The following is a 12,568-nucleotide window of genomic DNA, read 5'->3' as shown; positions in this document are numbered from 1 at the left end:
TTTAAAAATATATGTATTCAAAGATTTGCACATATTTTCACGAATTAAGTGTAAAATAATGCTTTTTAGCTCAAATCTAAAAATGACACAGTTTCAGGTCTCAATGGGTTAAAATAATAACCAAAGATAGCCTATCTACGACACATTGAGAGCTTATAGATAGGCTATTTTTTCTGCGCGCCGTGATTCCATAGAAGACAAGCTTGGCTTCTATAGAATCCAAATGACCAGGCTTTAATCCATGTACAAAGACAAGATGATTGCAAAAAGACAAGATGACACAAAGACGAGATGATACACAGACGACATTATGGCATTAAGACCTGAAGCCGATTCTACAAATGTCTTCTAAATCCCAACAGTATTCTGAAAAAAACGTATGTTTCTATATGTTCCAGGTTAAACGAAGACAAAATGCACAACGAGATGGAGAGAGGAACACAACAGTATGAAAGAGCAGAGAGCGGTTCTTACCCTCGGAGAAGTTTGAAGAGCATGCAGCCCAGTGAGAACCAGTCGGCGCTGCTGTCATACGCCGTCCCCTTCTGAAGGACCTCCGGAGCCATGTAACCATGGGTACCACTGCATCACACACACACACACACACACACCACAAACGATTACACACTCATATACTGTATACCTACAATTAACAATGTGAATTATCCAGGGTGACTTAAACCAGGGGTCTTCAACAGGGGGTCTGGGACCCCTAGGGGGTCCGCAGAGTTACTACAGGGGGTCCACCATATCTATGTGAGATAGAACATTTCCTCTCTCTTTTTTTCTTTTCTTTTTACACCTGAACCCCGAGCATACTTTTGTACTTTTACTCAAGTAACATTTTGAACACAGGCCTTTTACTTGTAACAGAGTATTTCTACATTGCAGTATAATGTGAGTACCTTTTGTACTGCTTGTGGGGACAAACACACGCATGGACACGTACACGTACACGTACACACACACACACACACACACACACACAGTGCGCTACTCACACGCTGGCGTGCGGTTTCTTCTTGGAGAAGTCACAGGCCAGGCCCAGATCTGAGATACGAACATGTCCGTGTTCATCCAACAGGATATTAGCTGGCTGTAAGGAGGAGAGGAGATACACACAGATAAGATGTGAAGTAGGACGCCAGCCCATAATTTCCGTCCACCATGAGAAAAATAAAATAAATAAAACATGAAAGGGTAGGTTGACCCATTAAAGGAGTAGTTCACCACAAAAAATGACTTATGTTCTATCAATTACATACTGCATGAAGCCTTGAATTCATGGAGATTTTTTTGTTTTTTGTCGCAGTCCAGAGCCAATGATTTGATGACCAGCGGAGTCTCCGGTATAGGAGACTTGTGGAGTCTACTACCGGAGACATGGGCATCTTTCCGCCACTCATTAAATTATTATACATACCTTCTTATTGTACCCTTATTACTGTATCTCTAAAAAAAACATTGTTATCTATGAAAATAACATTTCACAAGGTCGATTCCTCAAGTTCTACTATACTTGTGGAGACATCTGGCCTCTTAAGTAAAGTAATACCTGGCGCACGCACGCACACGCACACACACACACACACACACACACACACACACACACACACACACACACACACACACAGACACAGTGTTATCTGCATTGTAGTGCATTGTTTATTGAAGGTAGTTAAAGTGCTGGCTGACTTAGAGCAGACTCAGGACAGTATTATTATGGCAACCGGTCCTAAACAGCACAAATGGAAGAAAAGCAGAAGGTCTTCAGAAACACTCTTCTCTTGTGTGAAAAAAATAGCATTCGCGTTGATAAGGTTGAAAATAGGCAACATTGCTAGGGTTCCCAAACATTTCAGGCTACGACCGCCAAAAATAATCATATTTGAACTGGGGACACCCCCCCACCCCCCACCCTGACTGGCGCTTAGAATTGTAGGCATTACATTTATTAGTTTGACTCGGTTCCACAAATAATTTGAAAATAGCCGATCTACAAGCTCACAACGCCTTGCACTGCTTGCAGCTCGGCTATTTTCGCAGCGTTTGCCCCTTTCTTACGTAATATTTGACAATTTGGGCAATTTGGTATTACAAAGGTCTTAAAAGTCATTAAATTGTAACTTTAGAAATGTGCAGATACCCTGTATACACGTATACCGTATGCTGGTTTGTTTACTGTGGCAATGTTGCACATTAAGCTAATCATCTCGGGACCCCCCAAAATAATTTGGGGACCCCCCTTGGGGTCCCGCCCCGCAGTTTGGGAAGCAGCGCTTTATGTGAATATGGGGCAAAGGGCAACAGTAGACAAGAGAGAGGAGACTGGCTTAATGAATTAATGGATTAATTAATGAATGACAGACGGTACCTTGAGGTCTCTGTAGACGACGAAGCGGTTGTGCATGTGCTCCAGACCCAGGATGATCTCGGCCGCGTAGAAACGCATGTCCTTCTCACTGAAGACCCCGTGCTGAGAGAGGTGGTAGTGCAGGTCCCCTCCTGAACACACACACACAGGTTTGTATTACTATACTTGTTGGGACATCAACATTTTAAGACAGTGATTTTATAAATGGCTTGTACGTTAAGACCAGGAAAGCATCTGTGTCATTTTAGATTTATTTGGCTATTCAAAAATAGCAGATATGCAAGCTCACATATCTTTGCCTTGGGGCCCTGGAACAAAATATTTTGAGATGGGCGAGTCCGCTAGCCTGGCATTGGCCAGACTGATAACGTGGATTCACTCTCACGTTCCTCCCCGGAATCAGTCTGGACTTCGGCCCATAAGGAGCGAGTATGAGAAATCAGAAAATGATTTTGATGCTTTTCACTGTTGTACGAACAGCAGTTGAAACGCAGTCACTGATTGGCCCGATACTTTTTAAATTTCTCATACTCGCTCCCTACGGGCCGAAGTCCAGATACCGGGGAGGAACGTGAGAGTGAATCCACGTTATCAGTCTGGCCAATGCCAGGCTAGGAGTCAGCAGGCAAATACATATCATTTTGGGTGGTCCTTGACATGAAAAAAGTTTGAGAACCACTGATATTATAGAAACATTCGTTTTAAAAAAAAACTGTTAGGATTTAGAAGACATTTGTAGAATCCCCAGAAGCAAAGTTGAGTTACAAATGCTTGCTTTAAAAAATATATATATTCAAAGACTTTCAATTCAAAGAATTCAATTTTCCCGATTTTTCAAAAAATAGCAGATCTACAAGCTCATAGTGCGGCACCTCGTGCCACGCTATGAGCTTGTAGATCTGCTATTTTTTAATAGCCAAGAATAGCCAGGAGAGGCCACAGGAAATCCCCACCCACTCATTTCAAAATGAAAGTTGCTCACACCCAGCGCACACACGTCCCCTAAGGACCCCCCTCCTTCCGGGTATTGGGGGGAGAGTCACCGAGGTCATAAAGCCAAGCACTTCAGTGTCCTTCATGCCCATCGAAGGTTCTCCAATTCTTCTCATGTCAAGGACACCCAAATTAATATGTATTATTATGCCGTCGTGGACCCCCATCTGAAAGTATTTTATGTGTCAACCCCTCCAAACATTTGTATTGTTAAAATGTTTTAAAAACACATACGGGTCTGCTATTCTCTCAGAATGTTCACCCCAGAATAGAACAGGGCCACTAGGGGTCAGCTGGTGCCGACAGACGGGGTTTGGAAGAGAGGAGAGGAGAGGACAAGGCAGGGGGATGAAGGGCTGCATGGGAGAGGAGAGGAGAAAGGAGGAGAGGAGTGCGTACCGTTCATGAGGTCCAGGATGAAGCAGAGCTTGTCAGGGGTGTGGAAGGCATACGTCATACACACTATGAATGGACAGTCCTACAGAGACAGGAGATAAAACACTTTAAACAATGCTTAACCTAAAACCAAACATTGTACCTCAATAATGTTTCAGTGTTGTCTAATAGTTATATTAGTTTTTCCTATAGATATTTCTATATTTTTGGTGAGAGGAGAGACAGACAGAGAGATTTTACACTAAAGAACACGAAATGTTAATGTTACCGTTAATGTTTACTTTTCATAACACATTACAGCACTGAGTACAGTATGTGTCACGGTTTGAATCATTCTACCTCAGTACCATGGAACGTAATAATGTGTGGATGTGTCAAAACTGCATTTCTTTCTTTCATCAAATCACATTGTTATTATAGGTCCTTAGTTAGATGGAGGTCGCTCATATGCACACACATCATCTTAATAGAGCCTTATTTCATCTGTGTGTGTGTGTGTGTACGTCATGACCCTATGAAGATGTATTATTTCATGTCTGTGTGTGTGTCTGTGTGTGTGTGTGTGTGTGTGTGTGTGTGTGTGTTTGTGTGGGTCGCAGCACGACGTGTTGTCAGCTTGTAGATCTGCTATTTTCCGACTTAAGCCAAAATGCCAAAATAAAAAAGAAATGGCATTCATAAAATCCCTGTTGCAAAATGATGATGTCCTCACATGAATAGCAAAAAAATCCTGTGCGTGCGTGTGTGTGCGAAACTCACCCCCGTGCTGACTAATGACAGCATAATTCTCTCGTTGAGCGCCAGAGTCTCTCCCTGCTTCATTTTAATCCTCTTCTTATCCAAACACTTCATGGCATACCTGAGAGACACACACACACACACACACACACACACACGGTAGATCAGAAAACAACTAAAGACACCCCTGCAGGGCAGCCAACAGGAGGTCAACATTAGATGTATAATTTATTTGATCAGCCTTTTATTTGCACTGTCTGGGTGAGGGAGGCGATTAACAGGGCCGAGAGAGAGAGAGAGAGAGAGAGAGAGAGAGAGAGAGAGAGAGAGAGAGAGAGAGGGCGATAATAAGTCATTTCGGCCCTATAGTGCTATATAGTACAGCGGCAGATGACCAATCAGAACGATCATCTATTTTCGAATACCAGAAACATAAAATAGAGTTAAAGTGATTGATTATACAGATTCCTTTTAATGCTATATTAACTCATTTAGCTGGGACCCGCTGGACGCCCCTCAAGGACCCCTGGGGGTCCCCGGGTACCCCATGTTGAGTTTCGGTGCGTGACAGATATTCACAGTTTTTGGTTCTCGGAAACTGTTGGTCCGACCGAATATTGGCACTCAGCACTGCACAGTGTGCACAAGAAATGTGTCGCTGATTGGCGGAGCGGTTTGTAAGATTAACTGGTATAAGACAGACAGATACACAGACAGACAGATACACAGACAGACAGACAGACAGACAGACAGACAGACAGACAGACAGGTTATAGACGGCTACACTCCTGCAGAGGCTGAATAAGTGTATTGGTATGATAAACACAATGATCGCCCCCAAATTCGGCACAAACATGGGGATGAATGCATTCTACCATTCTGCCACCAAAATGTGGAACGCCCTACCCACCACCAGCCATCAAACGTTGTGACTCACTATCGTCATTCAAAACCACTACAAAAGAGCTTCTGTCTGCAATTTTCAACAGGACCTAGTCTTTTAGCTTGCCACCGTAGAGTACCCGCCCCACCATCTTTCATTTAGTGGAGAATAGGGATACTTACATCTTTTATCATTTAGGGCAGAATGGGATACTTACGTCTTTTATCATTTAGTGCAGAATGGGATACTTACATCTTTTATCATTTAGTGCAGAATGGGATACTTACATCTTGCCTGTGTCAGCCTTTCTGCAGCCGTAAACCTCCCCAAATCCACCCCTGCCGATGATCCGATGCACGCTGAAGTCATTCATGGTCAACTGCACAGAGGAAGAGAGGAACACGCAATAAAAGGCTAGAACCTGATATATCGCTCAATTATTAGGGGGGGGGGCGAAAACTCTAGCATGGGTCTGGCTCTGATGAAGACACAAGATACTGGACGGTACTGGTACTACTTAGACAGACACTAGGTTCATTGTTCACCTGGTATCCTATAGTTTCAATGTACAGATTATTATTTTGACAGTATATTGTTTAGACTGATGCTAGGTTCTTGGTTTACCTGAGATCCTAGTTTACAGAGGCACAACACTGTCTCTCTGTATTTGATGTTAAGTGTTTACCTTACCTATTGTGAGTGACTCTGGTTAAGAGCGTCTGCTGAACGCCTAAATTGTGAATTATAAATGGTACTACTCACATGGATGTTGAGCTCCACATTCTTCCATTGGCAAAAACGAGTAAATTTGTCACTGAGAGGAGAAAGAGAAACAAAGCAAAGGAAGTGAATTAAGTGACCATTGTTTATAAGACATCAACCCTGGGGTCCTTATTTTGGGCAAATGTTCAAAGATTCTCAAAACCTTTCACACTATGTCAAAAAAAGAAAAGAAAGGAAAAGGTTTGTATCATCTCCATTATGGGTCTTTTTAATCTTTAATGCTCACTATGGTAGTTCCTTGAGGCGGTGCCTTTACAGGTTTGTAACTCTGAATGCGTACAAAGGGAACCAAATGGACCCTTGCAGGTCGGTAAACTCTGAGCGGGTTATGGGGTCGTTGAAATAAAAGACAGTTTGACAACCACTGCACTCTGGGTTGGTTGCCATGTCTGCGTCTCCATGGATTAAAGCAACATTTTATCTCACGACTGAAAACCTAATGGGCGATTTGTGAAACAGTGTGAAAGGATCCCCCCCACACACACACACACACACTAGCGCCGATTCCTAAACGATGAACACAATATGTAAAATTAGGATGCTTTAGTAATGTTGGTCCTGCTGTTCTACATACTGCCAACGGATTCAAAAACACAAATTCACAGATTCAGGCTTTAACAGTTGCTTTTATATTAAATATCCGAGGCGATTAAGATATGATGGAAGATGCTTCTGAACATATTGCTAGTTTGACCACTTCAAATGCTCTAATCTTAAAATAACCGAAAATAGCCTTTCTACAAGCTCTCAATGCGTCGCAGACGCATTGAGAGCTTGTAGATCGGCTATTTTTGCTGCGCAACATGCTTCCATAGAAGACAAGCTGGCTTCCATGGAATCCAAATGACTGAAATCAGTCTTGGCGACTGAGAACTTTAATCCATGCGTCTCACAGGTAGACTGTGGATGGCTCAGAAAAGTGCCTACCGACGCCTAATGCTGTGAGCAATTTCAAACAACATCTCAAAGTCTTTTAAGCTCATAAACAAACATAAACAAAGCAATGTTTGCCAATATGTGACATCACAAAAAACCCAGTACAGCCTTTCTTTGTATTAGGACTGGATCCACAGATTCAGATCTTCAAACAGTAACATCAACAGGAATTTGACATAAAATGTTTTTATTGATCCTCTTTGTTTGCGTTGGTTTATGGTTTAACAGAGTGACTGTGAGTGGCAGCTGTTTCATAGTACAATGTACTTAAATGAGGAGAATAGTTTTGGATTATATTTCTAATTCTAATCAACGGAGAAACAGAGCAAAGACATCTCACCAATATTTGGAGTTACACAACAACCCAAACCTCTAGCAAAGTATCCTTGTGCTTAATTAAGACATTAAGCTTAATTAAGACATTAATTAAGACATTGTGCTTAATTAAGACTTCCTCTCACCTCTCTATAAACTTGTGGAAGATCTTTCCTCGCAGGCTGTCACAGATCTCCACAATGTATGGCTGCAAGGGAACACACGCACACGCACACACACACACACACACTTAATCACATCACAGCTTGTAGATCAGATTTTTCCCCCCGACATTTTGTGTTGATGGGGGAAAATAAGGAGTGGGCCAAAGATGGATCCCGCCGGTCAATGAAGTGTATAGGGTTTAAGTCAGTGGTTCTCTAAGTGGGGTCCAGGGACCCTCAGGGTTCCTTGAGGGGGTTCCAAAAGGCCCCTCATAAGTAACTCCGAGAGTGAACAAATGGAACCCAATGGACCCTTACCCTTGATTCCATTTGTACACTCTCAGAGTTACAGTATGGGGGTCCTTGAAATGTCAATGTTTTAAGTGGTTAAGATTGTATTTTTGGGTTGGCCTACAAGTATGTAACGTGGCAATATGACAAACCGTTTCTTTGAAAGGAATAACAGCACTCACTTTCATCCGTTTAGGATCTTGTTTTTTATTCACAGTCTTATCGCCCCCAGCAGCAACTCATTTACCGGACGTTTAGGCCTCACAGGCCTTCCTCAGCGTGTGTGAAGCATACACAATCAGTGTCGCTTATAAAGGGGACCTCGGTGCAACGCACAAAGCGGTCCCGGTGATAATAATATTTGCATGTTTGCATCAAACACTTACAATATTTCTACAGGAAGGTCAGAAACAAGAAAGAAAAACAACAAAATAGTCAATTTTTAGTACACATTGTTAGAAAAATACACTTTTAGAAAACCCAAGTCTACGCGAGTTTGAAACCCCTATATAAAGACAGACTCAGATTCTTTCAAAAATAGCGCCACGGTATTATAAAAGACTCCAAACAACTTTTAACTACCACAGTACATACAGTATCACAAGTGATACTGTACATACAGTATCACAAGAAAAAATGCCCTTGTGGCCTATGTTACGTGGGTAAAACCAAAAGAGAACTTAAAGTGAGGATTTCAGAACATAAAAGTAATATTAGAAACAAGGATGAAAAATGGCCTGTGGCTAGACATTTTAATGTGGTGGGACATGAGGTTTGCTCTCTGAGGTTTCAGGGTAAAGAGGCTATTCAGCCATTAAAAAGAGGTGGGGATCGTGAGAGATCTCTCTTACAGAGAGAGGCGTGGTGGATTCACACCCTACAGACTGAACACCCTAAAGGGCTTAACGAAGAACTGTTGCTAGGCTGTTTTTTATAGGAGTGGGCCTTTTTTTTGTCAGAGGAGGAGTGCTGCTATAATGGTGGAAGGATTTACACTTTTTAGTCCAATAAGTTATGTGTCTTTAAAAATACGGAACACACATGTACTGTACACATGGTACAATTTCCATTATAAAATGAGAAAATAATTATGCTAAATCCAATCGATACCTGCCGAGTGGCGACAGTCACTTTGAAAAACAACAATTAGTGCAACTGCTAGTTGTAAAAAGGTAGCATTGTTCTTCATAAATAGCCTATAATATTTGATGTAAGACCGAATGCACTTGCCTGTCGGGCAACATGAAAGCAAACTCCGCTTGCCCGAACATTTCATTTACTTGCCACGGGCAGTCAGGCAACCGTTAACCCGTGATCACACGGTGTGTGTGTGTGCATGCAAACATGTATTGCAGATTGTATTGCACATGAATATGAAATCCAGGGTCTTGCCAAGGTTGTTTTACCAGCATGGATCAGTAGTGTAAATAAAGTCAACAGTTTTGCCGTTTGCACATGGCTGATGTCCTGATGGCACTGAAGCCATGTGTCTGTAATGTGTTAACCACATGAACCCCAGCCTCCCTATTCTGACTGGGGGCCAACATTCAGCAAAACACTGATAGATTTGGTGTACAGGGTCTTTGACTGGGGGGGTCCAGGGGGTCCCCTGCAAAAGTGGTTAATATAGCATCACAATCATTTTAACCACTTTATCCATTTATATATTGGCTATTCAAAAACAGCAGATATACAAGCTCATGTCGCGTCACTTCGTGCCGCACTGTGAGCTTGTATATCTGCTATTTTTGGGTTTTTCTTTTTTATGAAAACATCAAAAATGTTTGGAAGAATAATATTGAATTTCTTTTAACACAAATCTTCTCTTCTTGGGGTCCCTGGCACAAAACATTTTCAGATGGGGGGTCCACGGCCAACCACATACTGTATACATTTGGGGATCCTTGACACGAAAAAGTTTGAGAACTACTAGTGTACAGGGATTTAAAAAAAAAATCTGGGCCAAGTACAGTGACCAATATCAACTAATACATACATTTTGAAGTGCCTCACACAAGTGTTAATAATAACGATAAAAGCGACTTACAAGCTCACAATGCGATACATTGTTATTCATCGTACAATGACGTACAGCAGGGGTCTTCAACAGGGGGTCCGGGACCCCTAGGGGGTCCTCAAGAGATACAACAGGGGGGCTGCCAAATCTTTGTGTGATGTCTTTTTTACATTAACCACTTGAACCCTAGCATGCACATCATTTTTCTGAGGAGAACCTTACTCACAACGCCTCCCACTACGAGGCACTGTGAGCTTGTAAATCGGCTATTTTTGGCAAAGAGGTTTAGCGTACAGAGGGAAAAAGGAGCAGACTAAGAACAGCGTGAAACACTGATGACAGTGTTGTCAAACTAGTCTATGAAGCTATCTATGAAAATGTGTAATCTGCAACACAATTTAGTGAGGGTCCCTGCTTCATCTCTCTCTCAGCTAGGGGGTCCTTGGCCTGGAAAACGTTGAAGACCCCTGACGTACAGCATACAGTGTAGGGGCTTACCTGGAAGAGAGTTGGAGGCACCAGTTTCTTTGCCAGGTGGGTCTGAACGTGGTCCACGGCCTTTTTGGAGAACGGCTAAAAGACACAATGTAAAGACATGTGGAGAGAGGGTCAAGATCACGTACAGTCATTTCACCAGTATTCATTTTAACAGCAAATTCAGATTTTCTGATAGTTTTAGTCATAGTATTTGAATAAAATGTAATTCAGTTTAATAACGCCCGTTATATAAATCTACAGTTGATTTAGTCGACTAAACATTATTTTGGTGGACCGTGATGGCGTCATAATGCCTGATATAAACTTAGCTGTGTGCCTATAATAGCTGATCTACAAACTCACAACGCGATTGTGGCGCGCTGTAACCAATCTACAAGCTCACAACGGCAATTTTCCGGCTATTCTTTGACTATTTTCAGCCATCAATTCCGTCCTTAAATTCTGATGTCCTCACAAGCAGTAGTAATACAAACCTGTGTGTGTGCGCGTGTGCGTGTGCGTGTGTGTGTGTGTGTGTGTGTGTGTGTGTGTGTGTGTGTGTGTGTGCGTGTGCCCGTGTGTGCTCTCAGACAGGGACCAACAAACATCATAAAATAGTAAAGGGGGGATTTCAGGGGAGCCCAGAGTGGATGAGAGGAATTCAGCAGAATGTTTCATTATGTCTCTCTGTGCTCTCAGAGTGACACTGGGAAAGGAAAGTACCGGATCGTCTCCCGGGGGGCTGGGGGAAATCACTTTTATGCATTCATCCAGCAGATGAATGTCGTTCAGATGGAGCTTTCGGAGGGGAGCAGCAGTTTAGGGGGTCGTGTCCACAGGGAACTAACTTTAGAGCTGGCAGCACAAGTCGGCCATGTATTTCTATGGTAAAAACACACAGTCTTCCATGTATTTCTATGGTAAAGACACACAGTCTTCCATGTATTTCTATGGTAAAAACACACAGTCTTCCATGTATTACTATGGTAAAGACGTGCTGGTGCGTTCTATCCTCTTTCCAGCGCCCGACCATCGCGCTTCAGCGCTCCCGGCGCTCAGCAGTTTTTGGCACAGCGTCCTGGACGCTTCAAGCTGGAAAATGTTTAACTTTTACAGATGACAGGACGTTTGAGCAGTGAGCACCTTAATGGTTAATAGTGATAGTGATAGTTGATAGTGCTGTGGACATGATATCCACACTGTGTGTGAGCACTATGGACATGATATCCACACTGTGTGTGAGCACTATGGACATGATATCCACACTGTGTGTGAGCACTATGGACATGATATCCACACTGTGTGTGAGCGCTATGGACATGATATCCACACTGTGTGTGAGCACTATGGACATGATATCCACACTGTGTGTGAGCACTATGGACATGATATCCACACTGTGTGTGAGCGCTATGGACATGATATCCACACTGTGTGTGAGCACTATGGACATGATATCCACACTGTGTGTGAGCACTATGGACATGATATCCACACTGTGTGTGAGCACTATGGACATGATATCCACACTGTGTGTGAGCACTATGGACATGATATCCACACTGTGTGTGAGCACTATGGACATGATATCCACACTGTGTGTGAGCGCTATGGACATGATATCCACATTGTGTGTGAGCGCTATGGACATGACATGTCTTAGGGTTAGGGTTATGGGGCTAGTGATGCAATATATATTCAGATGCTCACATGCGAACAGGACAGTAGCTCCTTCATGATGTAGCCGTCGTAAATCTGTCGGCTGCGACACAACCGCTCCTCTTCCGAGTCCAGCTTCTCATAGTCTTTAATCTGTAACAGATTAGTAATAGCAGCACAGCCAACTGTTAATATGAAACAGATAAGCAGCACAGATAACTGTCTATCTGGAACTATCACGTCAGGTCAGATTAGCAGCACAGCTAACTGTTAATCTGAGACTATCACATCGGGTCAGATTATCACACAGCACAACAACAAAGAGACCAGGCCACTGCTTCCTAGATGGTCTTAATCTGAACACAGATATAGGATTACACACTAATCTCTCTCACGCATCATCACATGGTGCACTCTAATCCCCACCACACCACACCCAAATACAAACACACACACACACACACACACACACACACACACACACACACACACACACACACACACACACACACACACACACACACACACACACACACACACAC

At 42.8% G+C, this 12,568-nt stretch overlaps 1 protein-coding gene across 1 annotated transcript in view; it reads right to left on the bottom strand.

Annotated features, from left to right (window-relative positions):
- Positions 1-12,568, bottom strand: part of grk3 (G protein-coupled receptor kinase 3) — an 81,434-nt gene that overhangs the window by 21,916 nt on the left and 46,950 nt on the right. The window contains exons 4-13 of the mRNA XM_084047621.1: positions 12,078-12,179; positions 10,389-10,463; positions 7,565-7,626; positions 6,147-6,198; positions 5,672-5,763; positions 4,523-4,622; positions 3,767-3,845; positions 2,375-2,505; positions 1,002-1,096; positions 475-582 (exon numbers count right to left, since the gene is read on the bottom strand). Coding sequence (XP_083903747.1) covers positions 475-582; positions 1,002-1,096; positions 2,375-2,505; positions 3,767-3,845; positions 4,523-4,622; positions 5,672-5,763; positions 6,147-6,198; positions 7,565-7,626; positions 10,389-10,463; positions 12,078-12,179 — 896 coding nt within the window. The remainder of the gene's footprint in view (positions 1-474; positions 583-1,001; positions 1,097-2,374; positions 2,506-3,766; positions 3,846-4,522; positions 4,623-5,671; positions 5,764-6,146; positions 6,199-7,564; positions 7,627-10,388; positions 10,464-12,077; positions 12,180-12,568) is intronic.

Source organism: Gymnoscopelus microlampas (assembly GCF_963454915.1).
Source record: "Gymnoscopelus microlampas genome assembly, chromosome: 21".
In the NCBI taxonomy this organism is placed as follows: Eukaryota; Metazoa; Chordata; class Actinopteri; order Myctophiformes; family Myctophidae; genus Gymnoscopelus; species Gymnoscopelus microlampas.
The sequence above is the reverse complement of the archived record's forward strand: the minus strand, read 5'-3'. Positions and strand labels throughout refer to the sequence as shown.